Source organism: Cannabis sativa, chromosome 1, assembly GCF_029168945.1.
Source record: "Cannabis sativa cultivar Pink pepper isolate KNU-18-1 chromosome 1, ASM2916894v1, whole genome shotgun sequence".
NCBI lineage: Eukaryota > Viridiplantae > Streptophyta > Magnoliopsida > Rosales > Cannabaceae > Cannabis > Cannabis sativa.
The window spans coordinates 35,190,974-35,217,633 of NC_083601.1; the positions used below are offsets into that span (position 1 = coordinate 35,190,974).

Genomic DNA, 26,660 nt, shown 5'->3' on the forward strand with positions numbered 1-26,660 from the left:
ATATATATTTATTTTGTTATTGTATAAATTTAATGTGTTTTACAGTTAGTTGTTATTTTAATAAAATTAATTCATTGTTTTATTTTAATTTAGGTAAATTATAAAACTAATGCAGAAAAAAATGGGGGAAAATACAGATTTTTTGCCTATAGTATAGGGCACGGTTTTAAACCGTCGCTTATACCCTGTTATAGGTGACAGTTTTAAACCGCCGGGAAGTCCACATTAGCGACGGTTTTTAACCGTCGCCTATTTCACCTATTTTGCGACGGTCGTATAGGCAACGGTTATAGAAACTGTCGGGAATACTTTAAACGACTATTTAAAAATGTTGGGAAAAACTATTTTTGTAGTAGTGCTTTACTGTCCCGAAGATTGAACATCCAGATTTAACTGTCTCGTTATATACAACCTTCATCTAGTCCGGGTTCACTGTTGTTTAGCCTTCATCTAGTTGGTAATGTTTTTAGATTATAATTTTATACATTGTGTTTTTTTTTTAATTATATTGTTGATGAAATTATTTTTTTTCTGCTGCTTTTAATGAAATAATTAATTTCTTTTAATGTTGATGAAACTAGGTTTTAAACTTTGTATGATTTTTAGATTATATTTTTTTGCATTGTATTTTTTTCATTACGTTATTGAGGAAACTGAGTTTGTTTTTGCCTCTTATAATGAACATTTAGTGTCTTTTAATGTAGTTGAAACTAGTTTTTAAAGTTGATATTATTTTTAGATTATAATTTATTGCATTGTATTTTTTTTTTCATTATGTTGCTGATGAAACTTGTTTTATTTTTTGTTCAATTTTTATTATTTAAGAGTCTAGAAACTGTTTTTTTCAACTTGACTAATTATGTTTGTTGTTATGGTTATTATATTATTTGAGGTTTATTTTTGATTTTGTATTTATTATTTTTTACTGATTCTTATTAGCAATCAATTAGCTAAAGCTTGGTAAGAAATCCAAACTAAAAGATTTATGTAATTTAATATAGACAGTAACAAACAACTCAAATAGAAAAACCCGAAAGTAATTATGAAAAAAAAAATTAGATGTCATCCATCTCAACCAACTAAACTATAAATATAAAGCCTAATAATTTTTCTTTTATTTTTTTATTTTGGGCACTTGGGCCTAGCCCACCTATGCCTAGAGCCAGTCCTGTATAAATACATTAACGTATAAAATCTAAAATAAAACTAGTTCTATATAATATATGGAAGAGGTTTTAATGGGTACATTTTTATTGTAACCATTATGGTTAAATTTTTTTAAGCCATTGGATTACTATTAAATGGTTGTAATTAATTTAGAAATTAAATAAAAATAAATAATAAATAACTTGTAACCTGAAAGTAACCTAATAATTTATTTCCTTACAAACTTTAATTAAGATTAATTACATTTTAAAATTAAATTAATTATAATTATTAATTATTTTTTTGCAATTTATTACTATATAAGGATCTTTTAGCAATTTACTTTTATGCACTTAAATTATTTAAAATTTTATAGAAAAACTTTTTATAATTTAAAATTATACACATATAATTTTATAATTTAAATTTTATTATACTTGTAATCTCAATTTTAAATTATTACACTTAATTATTTAATTTTTTTATTTAAATATTTAAAAAGTAAAAAATAAAAAAAGTTGAAGGATTTTTTTTTTTAAAAAAATGGCTGCACTTGTTATCGATTTACTAGTTTGAGGCCTCATACTTAGTTCATCTAACTGTAACAAAATAATTAAATCTCATTTAAAAATAATTAATTATTTAAAAATTTATTATAAGAAGAAAATTTTAATTTGTGTCAAAAGAAGTTTAATTTTTGTAAAACAAATAAATTTCATTGTAAATATTATAATTAAATGGCTTAATTATTAAAATAATTAGAGTAACGATTTAAATATAAATATTAATTGCTAAAAGAGGTCTTGTTAAATATTTAATTAATTATTTTAATAAAATAGTTAATTATAATTAATTAATTTTAAAAAATGAATGTTTACCTATTAGTAAAATGTAACCATATGGTTATAATAAAAATATAACCATTGAATAATATATTTATTAAAACTAATAGAATATCTTTGAATTATTTTTTATGTTGAGTTATTTATTTTTAATTGAGAAATAATTTTGTGGTAAATTTAAAATAAAAAATAAAAATAAACAAATGACATCAAAAAAATAGTAAAATATTAAACAAATAATAATATTATTAGTTAATAAAGTGTAGTATTTTCTTAATAAACCTAAATTCAATTTAATATTATTTTATTTTTGATAATTTTTATGGTATTTTTTTTTTATATACCCATATATTTAAGAAATACATTAAACCCAATTTTATACCATATTTATAAAAACTTTCCATTTTTTCCCATAATTTTATAAATGTCCCAAATAAATATTCTTTTGTGTAAGTCTAATCGAAGAATGATTTTTCCTAAATTTTTTTATTTCATACTAAAATTATGAACCATTATTTATTATTTATTTTTTTTTTATAATGAACCATTTAAACTTAAAAGTGTATTATCACTTAAAATAGCATGTATCTTTTTCTATCTTTTTTTTTTAATATAATAACCAATTTATTGCTGAGAGACACAGCAGGAGGAATTTCTTCCAATCAAGAAAACTCGTTTTCTATCTGTAGTGCATATCAAACTCATGTGTTGCGGTATTACCATTTCGCATTACATGTAGAAGATATACACCAGGAAAAACAAATAATAAGGACCTAATAAAACTAAAAAACAACCCAAATCAGAGACACTCTTAGAAAAAAAAATGAACGGAAACGACAACAACTACAACAACAACACTCTCTACAAAGGAAACGAAAAATCCTAGCAAGGAGTCACTCTTGGCAGGAGGAAAATCTTAGCAGCATAAATGGAAGAATTGTGTACTTGTTGTGAGAATGGACTTCCTTAAAAAGAGATAATGTTTGAATCTACAAATAAATAAAAAATACATTAGTAAGAAAATAAATAAAAATTATAACAAATAAATAAACATTATTACAAAGTTCATAATAAATTTTTACTAAAATTAAAGATAAATAGCATCAATTTTCATTTTAAGTAGAAAATGAGAACAGTTATCTTGTGAAATGCAAGATAAGGAAATAGCATGTATTTTGAAAATATATATTTTTTCAATATATTGGTAAGGAAGGAATGAATGAGAAAAGGACCAATTCTCCTCACCGTATTTAGCCACTGAAGTCAGAGAGGGATATAAGAAAGCGTTTACTATAGTGGCCACTTCACCACTATTCTCACTCATCACTACATAATAATAAATTTATAAAGAAGACAATATAACAGCGTCTTCTAACGGCGCTAGCATTAAACCAGAAAAATAAAAAAAACAAAAAAATCAGTTAACGTGATCAAGAATTCTTCAGTGTCACACGGCTTTACAAGTTCTCATCATCACGTCTATCGTTCTCAAACAATCTTCCTCTTTTTCTCGACAGGTATTTTATTTGTGAAGGGGTTTTGCTTCATCTCAAAGATTTCTTCTTTCTCTCTTTCTTTTCCTTTTTCCCAGGTAAATTGCTAGGCAGTTTTCTTGATTGCTTATCAAACTTTTGATAGGTTCAGTATGGGCGATTGTACCAACAGTGACGATGATTCTGTTTACCACGATTACGATTCTGGAGATGATGAAGATCAATATGTTGAGCTTCAGCGTCTTGAATACGATACTTTTATATCAAAAGACCCCGTTATTACGGTACGACTAGTATTGATTTATAGGGTTTTCTTTGTATTTCTGTTTTTCGTTTTGTCTATTGTTCGATCACACATTGAGTTAGGCTCTTTTTTGTGAAACTCCATGGCTGTTATTTGAAAGGTTGTTCCTTTTTTCATCACACTAAGCACTCCCAAGACTGTCTTTATTTCATTCTTTAAAATACATTACTAAAACAACATTTTCTTTATTTTTTATGTTACACCAGTTTCTCTATTTTATTTTTTACTTCATTTAAATATTATATTTTAACATATTTTTAATATTAAACAATTAGAAGAAATAATAAAAAATTAAAAATAAACAAACAAACATCCAATTGAAGAGAGAAATTGAAAAAAATAATAATATTAAAATGATTTAAAGAAGCTCTTAGGAATAGAGCTGATGTATAATAGCTCACAATATAAAGCATCTGTTGGAGTAGGATTTTGGGACCAATTCTTCATATTTTTAAATTTTCTTTATTTTAAAGCAGCAGCTGTGACTGCTCTATAGTTTATAATGGTGATTCAGATTGTAAAAACTTTTATTTTATTTTATATTCGAAAAAAAAAACTGTAAAATCTTTTGAAGTGATATGAAACATTAAGTTGGATGCCTACAACTAACCTTAAGTTTTACAAAAGAGTGTGACCACATTCTACACCTACTCTTTTTCTGTCTTTGCAATTAAGGAAATTTGTTTCATTTCTCTTTTGCAGGTCATTACAAAAGAGTCTCTATTAGCTGCTCAGGTAATTCCAACACTTTGATTATCTTTATGTTATGTACTTGTTGCTGTGCACTAGGCTTTTGTGATAAACTTTGGTATTGAATTGTGTAGAGGAAGGATTTGAGTAATGTGATGGAAGTCCTATCATTGAAAGAGCACCACGCACGAACCTTACTCATTCACTACTGCTGGGATGTTGACAAGCTGCTCGCAATTCTTGTGGAGAAAGGGAAAGATGAGTTATACCGTAAAGCAGGTGTGACCTCAGTGGAGCATGACAACCCTGCCTCATCAAAGCTCTCATCAATGGTTAGTTGCAATGTTTGCATTGAAGAAGTTCCTGCAGATAATGTGACAACCATGGATTGTGGACACTATTTTTGCAACGATTGTGAGTACTACTTAATCTGTTTCCTATGTAGTCTGATTTTCTTTTTCTATTCTTCAGAGTAAGAACAATCTGCAACTTTAATATATGCATGATTTTTTTTTTCATTGGAGCGACTTTACCAAATAATGATATGCTGAAATTCTTAGGGAAAATATTTTCTGTTGTATTTGATAGCATACGGGGTTGATTGGCTGTGTCTATATTGACTTTTATAACTTTCTTTCAAGTATGATGATTTTTTTTTCCCTTGGGGTGGTGGTGATTTGCTCTGCTCAGGTTGGACAGAGCATTTTATTGTAAAGATAAATGAGGGACAGAGCAGGCGTATTACATGTATGGAATACCAGTGTGATGCTATTTGCGATGAAGAGAAAGTAAGAACTTTAGTCAATGCAAGAGATCCTAACCTGGCTGAGAAATTTGACCGCTTTCTTCTGGAATCATATATTGAGGACAATAGAAAGGTTAAGTGGTGTCCAAGTGTTCCCCATTGTGGAAATGCCATTCGTATTGAAGATGATGTAGTGTGTGAGGTTCAATGTACATGTGGTGTGCAGTTTTGTTTTAATTGCTTATCTGAAACACACTCACCTTGTCCATGTTTCATGTGGGCATTATGGGTTAAGAAGTGCCAGGATGATTCAGAAACACTTAACTATATTTCATTTCATACAAAGCACTGCCCAAAATGTCACAAGTTGGTTGAAAAGAATGGAGGATGCAACTTAGTAAACTGCATCTGTGGACAACCATTTTGGTGAGTATTATCATCTTTCATATTTCGTACACATTCGATCTTCTAATATAGTTACTAGGGAGTTAAAACTTGAAATACATGAGAACCACATACAAATTGTAATATTGTAATATATTTCAACATGTTCCCCTTAAGACAGTGTCAAATAAAATTGTCCTTGATTTGTAGTCTGAATAGTGTTTTCCATTTGTTATCTGTTTTCATTTTTTTTTTTTTTATATTTCTTTCTCTTCTGCAAGCTTGGTTTGCGCTTTGATGTGAGATGTTTTATCGAACTTTTTAATAAAATACAATATGGAGTTGGCACCAATTATTTATGTTCAAGATTTTGTTCCACAAGGACTTAGTTTTAACTAAATGCATTGTTTTTTTTCCCTTTATTTGATTGTTTGTTTGTTTTTTGTGAGAACATATAGCAATTTATGTTAAACTGACTTGTATTACTCATACCGTAATGAACTTTAAATTGAATAGCTGAAGCATACGTGTATATTTTAATTGGATGCCATATATTGATTCTCTTATAGCTTGATTAGTTTAAATGGGGTAGTATCCTCTTATACAACTTAGGTTTCATATGGATTTGTCGTGTAGTGTATTAATGATTCCTTCATATGTTTTTGGCACACTGATATAGATGTATTCTTATTTATTTACCTGTTTTATGCCTATCTCGCAGTTGGCTTTGTGGTGAAGCAACTGGCAGGACCCATACGTATGCATTTATAGAAGGCCATAGTTGTGGACGATTTAAAGAAGAAACTAAAGAGAAAAATGAGCGTGCAAAGAAAGATCTATTTCGTCACATTCACTACCACAATCGTTACAAAGCTCACATGGATTCTTTAAAACTTGAAATGAAGCTACAGACAAGCTTAGAAGGGAAGATATTAGCTTTGGAAGAAAGAGACTCGACAAATAGAGAATTTGATTGGTTAACTAAAGGTCTCTTTAGGCTCTCCAGGTCAAGGAAGATTCTCGCCTATTCATATGCATTTGCATTTTACATGTTCGGTGAAGAAAATTTCAACAGGAATCTGTCTGCAGAGGAGAAACTGATAAAGCTGAACTTGTTTGAGAATCAGCAGCAGCAGCTTGAGGCAAATGTTGAAGTTCTTTCTTCATTTCTAGAGGAGCCTTTTGATACGTACCCGTCACATAAACTTATGCTAGTGAAAATTAAAATCCTCGATTTATCAAGAACTGTTGATAATATCTGCAAAAAATTGTAAGTTCACCTTAGATACCCTGAAGTGCATCCTTTCTCTGTTAGATTTTGACTCTTTTTCTCTTCTTTTATGATAAAGTGGCATTACAAGCATGCCTAAATGAACTAACTTGACATCAGTTGCTGGGAAATTTATGCTGATGGATTTTCCAACCCTTTTCTTCTTTTTCAAGAAATGACTAATTTACAGTGAATACTAAACTCTTTTAGTTGCATCATTTAAAATAAGTAGATTATTGAATACCCTCATGATTTAGTTTTTCATTAATTTCATTTATTTTATGTAGACCATGTGATCTTTCTCTTTTCATATATATATATATAAATATCTATATATTTTATGCCGATTACTTCATGTGATTTATACTACTGCTTATGGTTCTGTAACTTGTATATGTGGATTACTTCTAGGTACGAATGCATTGAAAATGATTTGTTGAGCTCTCTTTTGAAAGCTTCTGGTATTGCTTCTTACAAGTCAACAGGCGTGAACAAAGCTTTAGAACTAGCTTGTTAATACATGGTACGTGTCCATCTTTTTGGAAGCCACTTAAAGAATCTTTTTTGGTACTCTCTTGTGGATCTAAACATTAACCCTTTCGAGAAGATTGACAAGAATTGAGTTCACTCGTGAACTTAGTTAGTGATTATAACTTCAGGGTGCTTTTGACTTAGTTTTTGAGTTAGTGTCTTCTTAATGCTCATCGCTATCAAAGTTCAAATATATATATTATTTTGAACCTTTTAAGTTGATGATGAATGTAAATGTATTGACTTTTTCTAATCTCATTAATTTGACAAGTTCTAATATTCACACATATCTTTTTCTGTACATCCAATATTCATACATGTATTGTTTATTCAAATTGTAAACTCAAATAAAAGATCTAATATACCTAATGACTTTGTAAAGCCTAAATAATTTTTGAGTGTGACTGGGTAAACTTTCAAGAGTGTTCGTCATAAGCAAGTTTTAATGAAAATCTATATTTCTGATTGGGTTCATATTCTAATTATACATTTTGTCTTTTCTTTCCTTCTTTCTTTCATAATGTACAACAAAATTAAAGAGTACAATAATAACACCTGATATTCTATAATTTACATTATACTATTTTATATATGATAAATCAAGATACTTTCTTTAGGGTTGCGTTTAGATTGTCTGGATTTCATTTATTATGTACAATAAATGTTTCATTAGTGATTTTTATGGTATAGTTTAATAATTCTACATTTCTATAAATGTTCTCAAAAGTCAAAAGTCATAAGTTTTTTGGTGGTCGTATGATTTCTCTGCATTTAAAAAATATTAATACCTTCTGGAATGATTGTGATGGTTTGTAGTATTCTAATATTTTATTTAATGTATTTAAATTAAATAATATTAGAATTTTAACTAATATTATTTTGAGGTATCTTAATGGTTATGGGTTTTTTTTTTTGTATACTATTAAAAAAATATAAATATATATTTATTATGAAAATATATTTATGATATTTATTATTTATGAAATTAATGTCTCCTAAATTTCTACTTTTATTTATAGTTAAAATACGTATAATTATTTTAATTTAAAAAATAACTTCTTAAAATTTTTGTGGAGAATCTACAAATCTTAAGTTCTTCTTTTAATTAAAGAAATATTTTTTTATTTTTTATCCAAACGGTCTTAAAATATATATATAGATATTTTTTTTTTAAGTTCTAAAAGTTAAAAAAAAAAGTTTATATAAAACTAAACTGAATAGGTAACTTGTATCCATATATATTTTAGGGTAAGTTTATAGTAAATTCTATCTGGGTTTTCAGTAGATTCCCTATTTATATCGACATATAAAAAAGTATTGGAAAATTCTACAATGCACCTCTTAAAATGGATATATTGATACATCATTATCTGTTTTAACACCTAAAATAATTTTTTAGTCAAATTTTTTCTTATGGTCATATATGTTATAGTTATTTAAGACATCCTGAAAAATTTTAAGAAATTTGAAAAAGTTTAACACGCCGAAAATTACGTTCAAACAGTGTATTATACGCGTGACTATTTTATTGTATACGCGTGTAAAATAGACTGTCTGAACATTGTTTTCTATATTGTAAATTATTCGAAATTTCTCAAAATTGTGTAAGTTATCTTAAATAGTTACAACGTACATGAATATGAAAAAAATTAGACTAATTTTTTTTTTCTGGATACCGAAACAAGTCAAGAGTGTATCAGTGCATCCTTTTTAAGGGGGTGCATTGTAGAATCACCCAAAAGTATTTTAGTCAATTTTTTTGTTTCATAATGTAATTATTATTATTTTTTAATATATAAAAAAGATAAAAAAAAATTGTTAAAGATTTAAGCAACATTTTTTTCCAGAAAAAAAAATATTTACCATTTTTGCCCTTAAACTTTTTATGCACTCTAAAATATATGACTTAAAAATTCTTCCTAAAATATAATAGTTAATAATTATGCACATTCTGATAAGTTTATTTTTTCTTTACCATTATAAATTAATATTTTTACTCCATGAACTTTGATAAATACAAAATTTTGCCACATTTTATTATAAAAAATAATTTTAAAAATTATAATATTCTATTAATTCTAAAATATTACTAAAAAAATTTGATAAAAATATTAAATTAATTAAAAAAATATATTAAGTTTACTTAAAAAACTTAAATTATTTCTAAAAAAATATTTCCAAATTTTATTTTATTAATAAACATGTATCTTAAGAAATAATACCAAAATTATTGAGAAACCAATAAATAATTTAAACAAAATAAGATTTCTTTTAAGAAAAAATCAAACTTATTTATATTTATAAACTCATATCTTAAAAAATAAACAAAAATAATTAAAAACTCAGTAAAAATATAAAATTACTTTGAAAAAAATTAGAAATTAAATTAAAAAAATAGATTTATACTTGTTTCCCTAAACTTTAGTTTTTACAAAAATTTTAATATATTTCTTATATCAAAATTTTTTAATAAAAAATAAATAATTTTTTAAATCGTTTAATTAGTTTTAATTTTTTTTCTAAGTTTCTTAATCATTTAAAATGTTTTTTTTTAAGATTTATTAAAAAAATTTAAATTTTTCTAATTTTTATTTTGATGTTACGATTTAAAAGAGAATAAAGTTGTTAATTTACAAAGAGATATCAATATTTAAATGTAAAAATTCAAGGAGAATTCATATTTTAGTATTGTGGAAAAATTAGGGGTAAAATTGTTAATTATTAAAAAAAAAATAGGCAAATAAAGTTAAACGACGATAAAATAAAATTGAAAAAAAACGACAGTAAAATTATGTCAAAGGATGAGGACCCGTGGTTTTGATGAAAGTGAAGGAAGCAGAAGTACAATTGCAAGCGAATTTGAAGTTGAAAGACGAAACTGATCCGTGAAATTACGTCGGCATGATTCGATCGCAGTAATTTTAATTTAATTTTCTTTTTTTGAAAAATAATTTCTTTCACCTCAAAAACCCAAAAATTTCCAAGTCTGAATCTTCATATCCGTACACAAATCATTTTCCTGCATTTGCCATTCCTCTTCGATGTTCAACAACAATAGCGTATCCATCTCCGTCTCCGACGACGAATCAGATGAACTCAGCCGGGCCAGAGCCCGAGTCCGTAAAAAGCGCAAGAAACTGGGGATTCGCAACAATGGCAACGGACTCTCTCGCTGGCTTATTAGAAAGCTCTTGAAATACTGGATGTTCCTGATCTTACTCCCAGCTGCTGCGTTGCTTCTATTTGAGGTCTCCAGTTTTGTGGTTTCACCACACGCTGGTAAATCGCAGAATAGCTCCGGCTCCGAACACAGTTCGATCACGAAACCCAGTCAGGAGAAGAAATCCGAGGGGAATTTGAATCGACTTGATCCCACTACCCGGGTTGTTGGCGGCGTCAGAGAACGTAAGTAGGCATTTTTATTTTTTTCCAAAGAACTTTAATTTCTGCATTGGTTGACACTGTATTGTATTATATTGATTTTGTTTTTTTTTTCGGCAATATATTTAGAATTCTTTGTTAATTGTATGAGATCCTAATTTGTGAATCATATAAGGTTGCTTGAAGCTTCTACCACCCGAAGAACTTGATCATCTAGATATACCTTCGAGCAAAGAGTCAACTAGTCCTGTTAGAGAATTGGTATACATATCGGAGAATAATACACCATTTATGGAAAGGAACATTGTGTTATCCGGACAGAGTACAAACGCCACAAGGTTCAATTTGTTTACGGGGAATCAAAGTCTAGATCAGAGAGATAATAGTTTCAAGGTTATAAGCTGCGTTGCTCATATACTGACCAGGTTTTGGTTAATTTATGGTCATTATGACGTTAAAGCTTAAAAAGGAACAATGTTTGTTGGAGATATTTCTGTAGAATCTTTTGTGTGTGTTTAAAGCATGCCATTTTCTTTGAACAATCAGGTAAATGCCACAGCTGCTGTACACTGTGGATTCTACAACCAAAATGGTGGGTTTAAGATTTCTGATGAAGATCGAGATTTCATGCTAAGTTGTAAAGCTGTTGTATCTACATGTGCATTTGGTGGTGGAGATGATCTTTACCAACCCATTGGAATGTCGGCGGCATCAATTAGAAAGGTATCATCTCTTGCGTTTATGCTATCATAAGTCAGCTATAAGAGAGTAAATTTTTCTTACCCTTGTTGAGGATTTCATTACTGCAGGTTTGTTATGTTGCATTTTGGGATGAAGTCACTCTAGCTACGCAGGAATCAGCTGGACATAAAGTTGGTGAGGATGGACTTATTGGGAAATGGCGGATTATTGTTGTTAGAAATCTTCCTTTCTCGGATCAAAGGTTAAATGGTAAAATCCCCAAGGTATAAATTTCTGAACCAAAAATAGTGAACTAAACTTTTGTTAGAACCTCTTTGATATTTGGTGTGTATTGTCATCAGATGTTAGGACATCGTCTTTTTCCTCACGCAAAGTATTCTATATGGGTGGATTCCAAGTCCCAATTTAGGAGGGATCCCTTAGGAGTTTTCGAAGCCCTTCTTTGGCGTTCAAATTCTGTGCTTGCAATCTCGGAACATGGAGCTCGCAGCAGTGTATATGATGAGGCAAAGGCTGTTGTCAAGAAAAACAAGGCCAAACCGGATGAAGTGGAGGTTCAATTGACGCAATACCGCAAGGATGGACTACCAGAGGACAAGAGATTTAATGGGAAGAAAGGTATGTTCTATTTTCTTTTCCTGTACTATTTAAATAAATGAGGATGGTTCAGTTGGAGCATGTTAAATTCTCCTGCTTTTCTTTCATTTTTGTATAGAAGTGTTTAATTCTTTCTGTTTTCTCAAAACGTTTATTTATTTTTATTTTTCGACGAAATAAAGTGAACGATTATACTCATTTTGTCCATCCAAGAATCATCTTATGTTCATGTTGTGTTGCCTATGTACTTGCCCCTTTTTAAAATGTCTTATCGTTATATGCAATGTCCCAACAATTTGAACTATAATCATGTTATTGATCTGTGCAGCTCTTTCTGAAGCATCCGTCATAGTGAGGGAGCATACGCCAATGACCAATCTGCTTATGTGTTTGTGGTTCAACGAGGTGGTGCGTTTCACTTCTCGCGATCAGCTGAGCTTCCCATACGTATTATGGCGGCTAAAAGTGCTTAAGAATATAAATATGTTCCCAGTTTGCACACGTAAGGATCTTGTTAATAGCATGGGCCATTTGCGCAAGGCTAAGCCTTTGATTCATTGAGTCTTAGTTCTGCAGTAGTGTTTCTACTGGTGTAAAGCTAAGGGAGAAACTTTGAGGGAGTTAGTCATTATTTGTTAGTATTTGTTTTGGTAAATTTCATTTATCATTGATTTCTTTCATTTATTGGAATTTCTCATAATTGATTAAGAGGGGTTCATATTGGCCTTTTGAAAGACACGAAAAAAAATTCCTGTACAATGGTAAATGACTGTGAATCAAATTACAAAAGACATTAGCTATAGGAAAAACGACAGAATATTGTAGTGGGATATCAAATTCAAAATCTGACCAAAAAATAGAATATTCAATTTATAATAAAATCGGAAAAGGACAGTCAACAAGTAAACGAAGTGATGGTAATTGTGGAATTATACGTTGAAGTAGTTGGCTCATCATGACACTCCCTAACAACTCTGTACTGATTCGATGAGTGGAGTTGTTATGATATGCTATGGCATTCGACAAAAGCGGGTTTAGGAACAGCCTAGTGAAATCATTCTGGGGTGGTTATAGAGATCTTAAGTGGATTAGTTGTCCCAAAACACTAAATGGTAGCTCTAAATCTAATAAAGAAACCAAAACCAAAACTCAGGTAACATCTCTCGGCAAAGATCTTTCCAATTCATATTCATGATGTGGCCTAGGATCATTTTCTGCACTTCAGTCTTATTGGCCGTATTGGTTGTCATTCTCTTAGCCTTGTTTTCACCAATACCAGACAATACTCTATCAAAAAACCACACAAAACCGCCTTGGCTAGCCTTGTCCTTGTACATTCAGCAGCCAAAAGTCGGTGGAATCGACACGCCACCTGTTGTGCAATCCGACGCTCAAGGAGCTTTCATTTTTCACCGAATACTGACTGAAGGGCCTGAAAACACGTCTCGCGTGGTAGGAAAAGCGCAGGGCATCATAATTCCAACAGAGCAGTTTGCACACTCAAATTTCAACATATTGTATCTTAGCTTTGACACGGCTGAGTACTCTGGTAGTCTTAGTGTTGAGGCCAAACATGTGGCACACAAAGACGTTGAAGAGCTCACTGTTCTTGGGGGAACGGGCTCTTTTGCTTTTGCGCGTGGACTCGCTGTTTTTGGTCAGAGCACTTCCAGACAAGATAAAACATCATCATCTTCAGATGATCTTGATGCCACTACTTATCATGTGAAGCTTCAGCTTAGGCTTCCTAATCAATCTAGAAGTTTTACTATTCCAGGTCCAGGATGAAGCCACTCATTAGATTTATATATTTATTCTTCAAAGTCTTATTGCGTACTATAATTTTTGCTTCATTGAGGATTATGATCGAAAGCCAGTTGTTTTCTCTTCTTCTTCTCAGTATTACAACGTTTGAGATCAAATGATGTAATTACAATTATATATTAACATGAGTAGTCTTCGACGTATCGTTATATAATTTATAAACTAACACTTAAGATTCTAAAATATCTATCCTTTCAATCCAAGGATATATCTCAGCCAATATACCAAGAAACAAAATGAAAAGTAAAACTTCAAACGAGAAAAATTACTAAAACTATGGCACTTGGATTTGCGTATTCAAGTATGTCTGTTGAATTTGGAAGGAGTTTGAAAAATAAGATAAAAAAATGACCATGCCAGTCAGTATAGCATGTGGAATCTAGTTTTGCTTAATCTTCATATTAACCGTATATATTCGTACATTTATGGACCAAAATCTGGGATCAAAAAACAGAACTAATGGCAACAGTAAATCTTACGCTTATTTTTTTAGTATTACACATCAAAACATCAGTATTTCTCTGCCACAGGTCTAGATGGAAAAAGCCTCAAAAGAAAAGCCATCAATGACCAGAGGCATACCAAACCAAGGACTTGGAAGGTTACAACCATTGAAAACAAAGCACCACTTCTTTCCATCACTTCTGGGGATCCCAACGGAATATCTTTCAAGGCAAACAACAATTTCTCTATGAAAAAGGTGGCTCTTGTCAACTGATATAGTCTATATACCTGCACATTCAATTCCATCATCAAATTCTGCACTCGATTCAAACCAGAAAAAACTAATTAAAAAACTTCAACCGGAAGTTATTTACCGACCTCGAAAATTATTGGAACAAGTGGCCAACAAGATGATCCGCGCTTGTCAAGGCTTAGTTCAAAAACATACTGAGCAGCGCAGCCAACTAGAAAAGGAAGCACCGCAACCAAAGCTGGGAAACCAATTACTGGCCAGGTTACATAGACAGCAAACATGGGTGCCATAACCTTGAAGCCCATTGTAAAGAAAGAAGTTGTTAAGTATCCCCTAAGGCCTGTGATGAGACCCCACCTCTTGGGACTGAACTGTAAATATGGTCTTTGGACATGGTGGGTTACAAGAAGAAATATTGCAACGCCAATATAAAATGCAGCTTCAAATACCAACGAGCTCACTATTTCTGCAATGCCAGTAAAAAGATTACCGGGTGTTAACATCTTGTGTATTTGAGAAACTTAAACCACAATTCCAAACGTATGAACTATAAAAATCAGAATCACATTGATGATATATATAGAAGAAGAACCTCTCAGCAAAATATCTGATAAGAGATTCATCCATGTTATATAATTCCAAAACTTGTTGGTGCACATGTGAATAAAGATGTTAGATAAAAGATTCGAATTTTATTGAAGTAACAGCTCAGTAAAACAAATACCTACGAGGATATCCTCCTTCAAGAAAGCTTCGATGGCACCACCGAAGAATTGTGGTAGAATTAAAGACGAGATTATAGCAAGCGGAGCCAAAACCCATAAAAACGAACCCTTTTCTTCATTGAAAGGTGCAGACACCAATTTACTTTCCTCTACTAACTGGTGAGTCAACCCGTGGAATGAAACTGATCCTGATTTTCCACGAAATGGCTCTACTCCTTCATATCTAACAATGGGCAACCTAGAATTTTCGTTTCCAGAATTTTCCAACTTTGCATTGCATTTGCATACAAAACCTCCTTTTTTAAAGCTTGGCAGCGACGTAAGCTTCTCAAACCTCTTTGAACCTACATTCACATCTCCCATTAGAAAAAAAAAATGGATAAGTAAATAAATAGCACTATACTATATGGTTTCTTTTCCCACCAGATTTCACGTCAAGCAAAATGAGTGTAAATGCAATAAATTCTCAAGTAGGAGGCAGTATAATTGGTATAAGGGAATTCGTACATCTGGGTGTAGTTCCAAAAAGAAGTCTTTGGTTCCTAAAACCAACATCTTTTCCAGAAACCTGAGAAATTAACAACGTATAAATTAATTTTACATTGAAGAGTGCAGTAAAAATGAGATGTTTGAGAAATTCGCTTACATTTGATACACCCCGAAAAGGGACACCCAATTTCGGGGGAGAAAAACCAAGACAAATGGATTGCAGCATCATTTTATTTTGGTGAGTTAGGGTTTTAGCAGAAGCAGAGTTTTAGCTCAGTAGCTAAAACGTTAAACCCCTCACCACCTGCTCCTTGCCTTCCCCGCCTGAAATTGTAATCAATGCTTAATAGGTTATTGGGCTTTGTTATTCTGGGCTTATAGTTATACACAATTAAGAGGACCAAATATTTTCTTTTTTTCTTCACAAACTCACCTATGGGTATTCATAAAATACTCTATCTAATGAAATTCGCACGATCCAATCTAATTTAATTTGTAAAGCATGGACTTTTGTAGATTAAATTAGATTGAAAAATTCAAAATTTATACTTGTATGAATTAAATGTTGATGTAATATTGTTGGAGATATAAAATAAAAATAATTTATTTATTTTATTACTAGTTTTGTAAAAAAATATATATATTTTTTTTATAAATATTAAATAATTTAATATTAAAAAGTAACTAATCTAAAATAACTAATTTAATTCGTATTTTTGTAGATTGAATTGGATTTGATCCGAAATATGAAATCCGCACTTAATACGAATCGGATACACTATAAAAAAAATAGTACGAAATAAATTGAATAAACACCAACTTATTTAAAGTAGCCCTAATTTAAGCTTCACATTTCAATATATTGATTCATGAGTTTTCATTTATTATTATTATTATTATATATTTAAAAGTCATCAACTGGTATAAACCTATTACATCCATAATAATAATAATAATAATAATAATAATAATAATAATAATAATAATATTTGGGAAATTTTATAATGTACCCCCTTAAAAAGGATATACTGATACATCTCTTTCTGTTTTAGTATCCGAAATAATTTTTTAGTCAAATTTTTTTCTCATGGTCATGTAAATTAGAGTTATTTAAGACATCCTGCAAAATTTTAAGAAATTCGGAAAAGTTTAACACGCTGAAAATTGTGTTCAAGCAGTGTGTTGCACGTGTGACTATTTTATTTTATACGCGTGTAAAATAGACTGTTTGAACATTGTTTTCTATATTGTGAATTATTCTGAGTTTCTCAAAATTTTGTAAGATATCTTAAATAGATATAACGTACATGAATATGAAAAAAAAAAAAATAGACTAAATTTTTTTTCTAGATACCGAAACAAGTAGGGGTGTATCAATACATCTCTTTTAAGGAGGTGCATTGTAGAATCACCCGTAATATTTTATAGAGCAGTTTTGATAGAATTCTAAAACAAAATTGGAAGCCAACATGTATTTCAAACATCATAAAAGGCAATATATTTCAAAAAAAAAAAAAAATATATTCTGTACTAATTTTATTAATAAATTGTATGATAACTTATTATACTTTATTAATTCATTAGTTTTTAAATTTGGTTTGAAGTCTTCCAAAAAAAAAATTGGTTTGAAGGTAATGTACAAGATAACTCAATATATTCAAGAAATGAACCATAATTAATTCACCGAAAATAAAAATAGAATCATATGTTTTGAAAATAAGCGTATTCGTTCCATTAAATAACCAGAATTAGACCTTGCGGTCATTACATAAAAGGTCATCCAAAACTGAAGAGGTCGGAATAGTACCATATAACTTGTGAATAAAAGCCCAATTAACTACATTATGAGCCGCAAAATTACAAGTTCTACTAACATACACGAAATTACAGCAAATAAAAGAGGGAGATGACTTAGAACAACGGGAGGCATAGTTCTCAAGCGCCCAATGTGACTCCGTCCCATTAAGAGCATTGATAACTAATCTCGAGTCACTCTCTACCAAAACAAACTTAAAATCTAGCTCTAGAGCCAACGAAACTACTAAACAACAGGCCGCTGCTTCTCCACATAACACATTCGAGAAGTCTAACCGAGCCGTGTGAATCAGAACCATTCTACCCATATGGTTCCTAGCTACCATCGCTATGCACATGCTTTCTAAGCCCACCCTGATTTCACAGTTCATTTTTATCCAATCCTAAGGCGGAGGCCTCCAGGTCTCCCTCAAAGATGGAGTAGGGCAAGCCAATAAAACATCATATTAAGAAGTACAAATCTGGTCAATACATTTCAAAACATCTGGATGAGAGTTATTATGTATAAAATCGTTTCGCATTCTCCAGATAGTTTCAACAACAATCGAAGCATACAAAAATCATGATTTAAATGCATATGAGATAATATTATCTAAAAATTATATATATTTTTTTATATAATAAAGAAAAGTGATCAATATTGTAAGTAACTACAATGTTACTTTTTTTTTTGAGAATTACTAAAATGTTACTTTAAAAAATAACAAAAAAATAAAAAAGGAAGAGAGATTTTCCTTAGTTTTTCAAATTATTATAGATATTAATAATTAATATTAATTTTGAATTCGAAATAGTAATTTTGATATTATTTTAAATTTTCTTAATTTTTTTTTTATGAGTATTTTAAATTCAATTAAGCTTTGTTAACAAAACAAAGCTTGGAGACTACTTGAAGACCCATCCTCGATGATATGCAGACTTTCGAAGAGTAGATATTTCCCTCTCAATTCTTTTCAAGATGCCCCTTATGGTCATTCTCCATCACTATCTTGGCAAGGTAATATCTACGGTAGAGAGCTTTTATTGGCTAGTTTGAGATGGAAAATTGGAGAGGGTCGACATGTGAATTGTGGGACTAATTCTTGGCTTCCTGGTCATGATTCTTTCTTACCATTTCATTATACGGGTCCCCAGAATGTTGTTGCTAACCTAATCAATGATGAACGCCAATGGGATGTTGATCTCCTCTAACAATATTTTCACCCAGCTGATGTCGATAGAATACTCACCATTCCATTGAGTTTCTTTCCTAGTAATGACAAGTTGATTTGGCACCATAATATCAATGGCATATACACTGTTCAATCGGGTTACCACTTTGCTTCAAAATTTCCATAGCAGACACATTCATCGAGCTCAACAAATGACACAACCTGGTGAAATTTTTTTTGGTCACATCAATGGTACTCTTTGGTGCATTTGGACAGAGCAAAACCAGGTGGTTCATGGAAAATCAACAAGATCTTCTGTCTCACTTGTTGCATTTTCCTCCAATTACCTGAATAATTTTCGTGCAGCTCAACTGAAATATAAACAACCTTTTACAGCCTCTTCTCTGCCACCTACTTCAGTTGCTACCCCTGCAGTATTGCAGCCACCACCTCGTGGACACTTGAAACTCAATGTTGATGCTGCTATCGATGAATCTCGACATATCATAGGCGTGGGGGCTGTAGTCAGGAATTCTTCAGGACATGCCATTGTTGCCTTCTCAATGCCTATTGTTGGTCATTTTTCATCACACGAAAATGGAGGCCAAAGCTATGTTTCTCAACCTAAATTGGGTCCTTCAAATGCTGCTGCCAATCATACTTGTGGAAACGGATGCTCTTATGGTCACAAATGCATTAAATTCAAAAATGGTGGCCACTTCCTCTTTCAAAGATTTAATCATAGATATTTCTAGTTTTTTTTTCTTTTTCTCTAACATATCCGTAACTTATGTTAAGCAGAATGCTAATGTAGTTGCTGATAGTTTGGCAAGATATACCTTAGGATTGGATGAGACTTATTCTTGGTTGGAAAAATTTTCTCCTTCAATTTAATTTATAATAACAAAGTTATCTTTTCAAAAAAAAAAAAAAAATCACATGAGTACATATGTAAAAAAAAAAAAAATCTTTTTGTTTACATGGCATTTGATAATGGCTGATGCCAATTGATTAATGAAGTTTACCTAGTGCTCAGCCCCTCGTAATTTGCATGGAGGTGGAGTTCTTCGAAAATTATTTCCCTAAAAAAAAAAAAAATACATGGCATTTTTTTTTTAATACAAGATGGTATTGGAGCACACATCTCAAATGAAGGTTCTGTATTGCTGACAATTTCTACTTTAAATAATTCACTTTAAAGTTCAACTACCGTATTTTACAACGATGGTTCTTCCTCATCCATGAGAATCACCTTTTCATAATTTTCTTTTATGCAAACTTCCATTGATAAAAACATTGAGAGCACGAAGTTATACTTTCAAACAAATCAGAATTTCACCATTCCACAATACCTCACTTTGAACCCCTAATGCTTTGTTAGCTAAGATAAAAGATAAGGACTTTGACTTCCAAACAACAATGATAAAAGTGACTTACAAAGTTACAATAGCCCACCTCAAGAACAGGACTCTGAATGGTTTTAAAGTTTCTGCTATAAAGTTGTACCCCCACCGTCTGACATAAGAGATGCAGCTGCAGCTGCCGCAGTGGGAACAACCCCAGTTGAAATATCCGGCTTTGACAAATGCAGGAGCCTGAGAAGACAATATCAGAAGTGTCAATGATTACATTCAAAAATTAAACTCAAACAAAAGATAAGTATAAATACTTCTACTCCTGATCAATTTTCGCCTTATCTAATTGCTGAGTTCAAGACAAGCTAGCTGTTTAAACGTTCTTATAACAATCTAGCTAGTTTGAATCATATTATCCCCTCATATTTATTTTAACAACAGACACTCATTGAAAGTTGTGATCAGCCAATCATGCCTTCCTTATTCTTAGGATAAGGGGCTAGCAATTGCTAGATACTGAAAGAAATGAACCATTCCTGTTTGGTTCAAATGTGTTAGTGTAACTAAACCATGTAAATCATATGATAATGGTACACTCAGAATAAGTGTTTCTGCTTTAAAAAAAAAGAGAATAAGCGTTTCTAAAAGGCAAGCTAAAAAGTAGAGTAAATGAAACAAAACTTAATCTTACGGAGCTAGATATTCGCAAAAAGAAGACATTGCAGCAACAACTTCAGCATAGTTTTCAGAGGTAGCTGGGGCTGTCACTTCAACCAATTGTATCCCAGGAGTTACAGGCACAGCCTCATCAGTAGCGTGTAGCTTTAGCATTTTACCAACTGATGAAACAGTGACTGCAATTTTAGCACCTCTTTGGAAATGGAAGGCAAATCCCACTTTCAGTAGCTCATGATCTAACTTGTAGCCAAGTGCATAAAATAAACGAAGCACGTTCTTGCTTGCTTTGCTTTCCACCACGGTCCTGACTAGAATTGAAATCTGATCAGCACCTGCACCCCTCATTGGACCCCCTACATGCCTAACAGTCCTAAAGATTTGAATTTTATAGTGAGCTCATATTCAAGAAGATATAAATTTGGGAAGAGATTTCAGAATTACCATGTTGGTTCGGCCTGTTCAAGGTCACATAGAAGTCGAACCTCTGAAGATACAATCCCTACAAAATAGGATTTGATCTCCTAGTCAGCAAGAGATCTCCCGTTTGGATGGTAAAATACCAAAACAACATGTAAGTTTCAGTATCATACATAGTATTTAGTATATCTCAAAAACAAATCGACATCTGAGTCATGCAATTATCCTACCAAGGTTTGGGCCATTTTTAAGGCATATCTCATGGATTTTTAGCCGTTCCCTTTGAACACCACAAAGACCTTGAAGAAGAATCTCAAGAGCCTCAACATGCTGCCACATGGAAAAAAAACAGGAGAGATCACTTGTTGAAGGATTTTTTTTCTTCCAAAAAGGAGATACAGACAGCAATCTAAACTTTAAAATATGCACACACAAACCATGAGTGTTGAATACTGCATGAATATATGATAGTAGAAAAGAATTATGGGCACTTCAAAACATCTTAAGCAATTACAATGGAACTCTTCAATTCATTACAGTATGCCAATTATGCGAAAGCAGAACCAATTGCAAGAAATGCCTGATTGAGTTAAGCCAAAAAATTGAGTAAGTTGGTTTTCCAATTAATGATGGGTAAAGAGGTGGAATATTGCTATAGATTTTGACATCAAAATAGTGCAGTAGAGACTTCATCATAAATGATAAAACTACTCTAAAAGTACAAAAACATGTATAGAGATCTTCTCCATTTCTTTCCTCCTTAGAGTAATCACCTACAATTTAACCCATCAAACATTCACTCTTCTGTTTTCTTTTACTATAAATTTAAGTGTTAAGCCAAAATAATTGAAACTTCATTATTTATCGCTGAACAAAGAATAGATCAACATTCCCAAAGATTAGCCTCCAAACTTTAAATCAATTTTGTCTTAATTCAAGCAAAATTAATGGTAAGAAAGCATTAAGACGGGAGAGAAGGTGTTACCTGTGTCTCTATAATTCCCCGAACTACGCATTCCATTTTTGTTGCTTTCGTTCTCAATTTCCTACCAAAGAAACACCTTTAGAAAATATATTTCTGCAAAGCAACCCAAATAGTATTAGTGCATCGGAGAAGAAAGAAGGGTACTCCCATACCAGAGAGAGAGCGTCGCAAGGGGAGGGTTCCGTCCGGACTCCGGATGATTGAGAGAGGTAGATGGGCGTGCTTTGCACGTGATCATACGCAATTATTATTTCTATAAAATATTGCAATGATTATCATAAAATGAACATAAGTGCTCGTTTGGCTCCGGATGATTATTATATATTTAATATACATATAAAAATATTACATAAAATACAATTCAATAAAATATAATAAAATACGACATAATATAGCGTTCCAAACGAGTCTTAATATTCTTAAGAGTTATTTTAAAAAATATGGAAAAAAATATTAAGGTTATGATAAATATGACATAAAAAGTAAATGCCACTAAATATAAGATTATCTAACCAATCAAATTAAAAATATAATTTTTTTTAACCATATGAAATATTAAAAAGAAATCTGAATTTAAAATTCATAAAAAATAAAAACTTAATTAAATTACCATAAAAATATTAAAATTCCCTTCATATTTATTTTATTAAAAAAATCAAATAAATAAAACTATAGTGATCGCCGAAGTTGTCACTCGTGCCGGAAAAGTCATTGGAGTTTACTGTCGGCACTGGAAAAGTCGTCGGAGTAGCCGCTGGTGCTGGAAAACTCGTCGGAGTTGTTGCCGACGCTGAAAAAGTCGTCAAAATTAACATTGTCGCTGGAAAAGTTACTAAGAAACTGGTTTCTTGATGAAGTTGATGAAGAAACCGGTATCTTGGAAACTAGTTTCTTGGTGATTTTTCCAGTATTTTTTACCGGTGACAATGCCAAGTCCGACGACTATTTTGGAGTTTGATGTCAGTGCCGGAAAAGTCGTCGGAGTAGTTGTCGTTGTCAGAAAAATTACCAGAGTAATTGTCGGCATAAAAAAGAAGTCAGAATTGGCATTGTCGTCACACAAATCACTAGAAAAATCACCAAGAAAGTGGTTTTTTCATCAAGAAAAAAAATGATATACACTGAAAATAATTGAAACCAGTTTCATCAATCAACCAAATAGAGAAAAAAAATACAAAAAAAATTACCAAGAAACTGGTTTCTACGTCAAGAAACCAATGAAGAAAGAAAAATAACCAATTTCTCGGTAATTTTTCTAATAATTTTTTCGGCAACAATGCCAATTTCGACGAATGTCTCGGAGTTTACTGTCGGTACTGAAAAAGTCACTGAAGTAGCTGCCGGTGTATTAGTCGTCAGAGTTGCTACCAACGCCAGAAAAGTCGTCAGAATTGCCATTGTTGTCAGAAAAATCACCGAAAAATAGGTTTCTTCATCAAGAAATCAGAAACCAGTTTCTTGGTAATTTTTCCGGCGACTATGCCAATTCTGATGACTTTTTCGAAGTTTGTTGTAGGTGCCGGATAAGTCACCGGAGTAGCTGCTAGCGTCAGAATAGTCGTCAGAATTGGCATTGTCAACAGAAAAATCACCAAGAAACCGATTTCTTGGTATTTTTTTAGTGATTTTTCCGGCGACAATGCCAATTTCGACGAATTTTTCGGCGCCGGCAGCAACTCCGACGACTTTTTCGTCACCGGCCGCTAGTCCGGCGACTTTTCCGGTACCGTCAGCAAACTCTGGTGACTTTTCCGGCATCAATGACAAATAAAACTTTCTAAACAAATAAAAACATTAAATATGGAATTTGAAAACCTAATTACATATATATATGACATATCAAATACTATAAAATGACCTAAAAATAAAAAAATACCATATAAATTGGTCAAACTTAAATGTGCCAAATTTATTATAAGAACTTTAAAATCCTATAATAAGTGTGTAAGAGGTATTCTTAAACATATTATTCGTTTAAAAAAAAAACATATTATCATAAAATAAACGTAGTTTAAAAAAAAAAAAAAAACATTAATAATCTAAAATATATTTTTTAAAAAGAAAAATCTAGAGCCAAAAAATATTTTTTTTGGACATCTCTATTTATTTGGATATTTATGTATATTAAGATTGGTCATAAGGGTCGGCAAACATTTATGTGGCGTTTGGTTGGAGGTAATGAAATGGAATGGAATGGAAAGGAAATAATTTTCATTTCATTCTTTTGTTTGGTTGCATTTTAAAGTATTGGAATGACATTCCAATGGAATGTTCTTTCCACCATTTTGGTGGAATGACTATTCTATTTTAAAAAGAAAGGAATGACCATTCCAATGTAACAAGAAATAAAATTTAATGATCTTTTTATCAATTTTTTTTTTATGCATTTTAAATTTTATTCCATTCTATTCCTATTCTTATTCCTATTCCCATTCCTATTCTTATATTTTCATTCATCCCAACCAAACGCCTTTTAATTTGTATATAAAAAATACATAAAAGTTTAAGAGATGAATTTCTAACCTTTATATTTGTATTTTTTAAAAAAATTATCTAATTTGTAGTTATGAAGATTTGAAGCTATTAGAGAGTTTTTAAAATTTTTACCATTACACTAAAGTACTAAACTGTACTTTTGATAATAATTAAACTCTATATAGGAATTTTAAAATTTAAGCTTACCTTAGATCTTATATATCTTAAAATCCTTCTTGTGTATATTGTAGTTATTTACACATAATTTTTTTTAAAAAAATATAAATAATTGTGTGATAAAAATAGTATGTGGACCACCAATTAAAAAAAATACTTGTGGTCTAAAAAAACAATATTCAGTTTTCTTTAAAAAAAAAATTAAGTTGTTAAAAAAAAAACATCAAATTGAAGTATTTAATAGTAAATTTTCTAATTTTTTTTCTACCAAATATTCATTCTAATTATACTACACATAAAATTGATGTTGATTTATGAGATATTTTGTCGTTTACATCGTAATGTAATGGGCCTTAACGTAGTTGGGCCCATTGTTTCACTCTCGAGCTCAATTCTCCAAAATTCTGATCCACTTCCGCTGCCTTAGGCATACAATCCCAGGCCCGTAAAGAGCCCAACCAATGAAAGAACCCATGTTGTCCAATCTCTGTTCAAAACTTTTCTGGAAATACACATTGGCTATCAGAAACTGGGCATTGATCACCATGAGTATGGAAATAAACAGAAATTTGAGGTGGCGGCATGCAATTGTTCTATTTACTCTGGTCACCTATCCAACTTCGGTTATAGGTAATTAAATTTAATTTATATTTGGATAACATTGTTTAACATATATATTAAATGTAAGAATAGTGAATCGTATATTGGACTATTTAATTTTTAGATAGAACCTTATAATTTTTTAATATGGTATTAGAACAAAACTAAAACTCTAACGAGTAATCAATTCAAATCTAAAAATCAGTTCAAAAAGATGAGTCAAAAGAACCGCTCATAATTCAAGGTAGTGAACCAAAAGAACTACTTGTGATCGAGTCATACAAGATTAGTTTGCAAAAAAATAGCTACTATCTTGAGAGGATGTTAGAGAGTTCCTGATTAATAATATGTAGAAATTAATTAAATACCATACATAACATAAATAGCTACTCCTTTTATCACCAACTAATTTTGAAATAAAACCTAATACACTTTACTATACACTCACGTATTCCTACTTCCTTAACCATGTACACTTTCCTATTCTATAACATATATTAATTGTTAGCTAGAATGTATCTAATGAGTGAAGTACTTATCATAAAGGACTGGAATGTTAAAGAATCGAAGAGTAGCTTGGAGCATGTTTGGTATTGTTTTAAAAAATTGTTTTTAGAAATGAGAACAAAAAATAGTTTTTGAAGTTTTTAAAAGACAAGTCACGTTTGGTTAGTGATTTTTAAAAACAATATGAACCAAAAGTGAATTGGTTTTTAAAACAAAAAACAACATTTGTTGTTTTCAAAATTCTTGTTTTTTGTAACTTTGTTTTCTGAAAACTGTTTTTAAAAAGCAAGGCCAAATAAGTCAAATTGTTTTTAAAAACAATTTTCTATTTTTAAAAATAAAAAACAGTTTTTTAGTTATGATGCCAAACATGCACTTGTTTTCTGATAAATTTCCTCCAGTGATTTCGCAATACCTCGATATTATAAGTACATTCAATTATGCTAAGCTCTCATAATTTAGAAGGAAACATAATTTCTAGTTTAGTTGTAGTTCTTATTTATATATATAAAGGAGATGTTTAAGCTGTTGAGAAATGTCAGTTCGTACGTATAATAATATAGAATCTTTTCACACTTTCTTTTCTTGTGTTATAAATATAGGGTGATTTTACAATAATGCACCCTTTAAAAGAGATGTACTGATGCACTCTTGACTTGTTTCGGCATCCAAAAGTTTAA

The 26,660-nt window shown here is 30.9% G+C and overlaps 5 protein-coding genes across 5 annotated transcripts; 3 read left to right on the forward strand and 2 right to left on the reverse strand.

The window, feature by feature from the left end:
• Positions 1–3,136: 3,136 nt before the first annotated feature.
• On the forward strand, positions 3,137–7,692 carry LOC115703864 (probable E3 ubiquitin-protein ligase ARI2). The gene is made up of 7 exons (XM_030631097.2): positions 3,137–3,505; positions 3,627–3,765; positions 4,488–4,520; positions 4,610–4,889; positions 5,166–5,646; positions 6,326–6,874; positions 7,286–7,692. Exons 2-7 carry the CDS (start codon positions 3,634–3,636, stop codon positions 7,389–7,391), a joined length of 1,581 nt encoding a protein of 526 aa, XP_030486957.2. The 5' UTR covers positions 3,137–3,505; positions 3,627–3,633; the 3' UTR covers positions 7,392–7,692.
• A 2,473-nt stretch (positions 7,693–10,165) lies between these two features.
• LOC115706352 (probable hexosyltransferase MUCI70) lies at positions 10,166–12,874 on the forward strand. Its single transcript, XM_030633971.2, has 6 exons — positions 10,166–10,810; positions 10,962–11,179; positions 11,333–11,509; positions 11,596–11,751; positions 11,830–12,106; positions 12,414–12,874. Exons 1-6 carry the CDS (start codon positions 10,447–10,449, stop codon positions 12,644–12,646), a joined length of 1,425 nt encoding a protein of 474 aa, XP_030489831.2. The 5' UTR covers positions 10,166–10,446; the 3' UTR covers positions 12,647–12,874.
• Positions 12,875–12,984: 110 nt separating this feature from the next.
• Positions 12,985–14,052, forward strand: LOC115706353 (dirigent protein 11). The gene has a single exon (XM_030633972.2). It carries the CDS (start codon positions 13,277–13,279, stop codon positions 13,871–13,873), a length of 597 nt encoding a protein of 198 aa, XP_030489832.2. The 5' UTR covers positions 12,985–13,276; the 3' UTR covers positions 13,874–14,052.
• Positions 14,053–14,257: 205 nt separating this feature from the next.
• Positions 14,258–16,240, reverse strand: LOC115703748 (uncharacterized). The gene is made up of 5 exons (XM_030630982.2): positions 15,978–16,240; positions 15,839–15,899; positions 15,331–15,675; positions 14,732–15,072; positions 14,258–14,641 (listed from the first exon to the last, which is right to left on the reverse strand). The coding sequence occupies exons 1-5, from the start codon at positions 16,047–16,049 to the stop codon at positions 14,420–14,422; spliced, it is 1,041 nt and encodes a 346-aa protein (XP_030486842.2). The 5' UTR covers positions 16,050–16,240; the 3' UTR covers positions 14,258–14,419.
• Positions 16,241–20,048: 3,808 nt separating this feature from the next.
• On the reverse strand, positions 20,049–22,518 carry LOC115708190 (mediator of RNA polymerase II transcription subunit 18). The gene is made up of 6 exons (XM_030636396.2): positions 22,374–22,518; positions 22,222–22,282; positions 21,467–21,566; positions 21,261–21,318; positions 20,833–21,189; positions 20,049–20,381 (listed from the first exon to the last, which is right to left on the reverse strand). The coding sequence occupies exons 1-6, from the start codon at positions 22,457–22,459 to the stop codon at positions 20,279–20,281; spliced, it is 765 nt and encodes a 254-aa protein (XP_030492256.2). The 5' UTR covers positions 22,460–22,518; the 3' UTR covers positions 20,049–20,278.
• Positions 22,519–26,660: the final 4,142 nt, after the last annotated feature.

Coding starts and splice junctions, on each gene's coding strand:
- LOC115703864 (XM_030631097.2), top strand. CDS start 3,634: ATGGGCGATTGTACCAACAGTGACGATGATTCTGTTTACCACGATTAC. Junction 3,766..4,487: donor CAAAAGACCCCGTTATTACG/GTACGACTAGTA, acceptor TCTCTTTTGCAG/GTCATTACAAAAGAGTCTCT. Junction 6,875..7,285: donor GATAATATCTGCAAAAAATT/GTAAGTTCACCT, acceptor GATTACTTCTAG/GTACGAATGCATTGAAAATG.
- LOC115706352 (XM_030633971.2), top strand. CDS start 10,447: ATGTTCAACAACAATAGCGTATCCATCTCCGTCTCCGACGACGAATCA. Junction 11,510..11,595: donor CGGCGGCATCAATTAGAAAG/GTATCATCTCTT, acceptor TCATTACTGCAG/GTTTGTTATGTTGCATTTTG. Junction 11,752..11,829: donor TAAATGGTAAAATCCCCAAG/GTATAAATTTCT, acceptor TATTGTCATCAG/ATGTTAGGACATCGTCTTTT.
- LOC115706353 (XM_030633972.2), top strand. CDS start 13,277: ATGATGTGGCCTAGGATCATTTTCTGCACTTCAGTCTTATTGGCCGTA.
- LOC115708190 (XM_030636396.2), bottom strand. CDS start 22,459: ATGATCACGTGCAAAGCACGCCCATCTACCTCTCTCAATCATCCGGAG. Junction 21,567..22,221: donor GGGGAATTATAGAGACACAG/GTAACACCTTCT, acceptor TCCATGTGGCAG/CATGTTGAGGCTCTTGAGAT. Junction 21,319..21,466: donor TAAAAATGGCCCAAACCTTG/GTAGGATAATTG, acceptor CCTATTTTGTAG/GGATTGTATCTTCAGAGGTT.
- LOC115703748 (XM_030630982.2), bottom strand. CDS start 16,049: ATGATGCTGCAATCCATTTGTCTTGGTTTTTCTCCCCCGAAATTGGGT. Junction 15,073..15,330: donor GAAGGAGGATATCCTCGTAG/GTATTTGTTTTA, acceptor CTGGCATTGCAG/AAATAGTGAGCTCGTTGGTA. Junction 14,642..14,731: donor TTGTTCCAATAATTTTCGAG/GTCGGTAAATAA, acceptor TTGAATGTGCAG/GTATATAGACTATATCAGTT.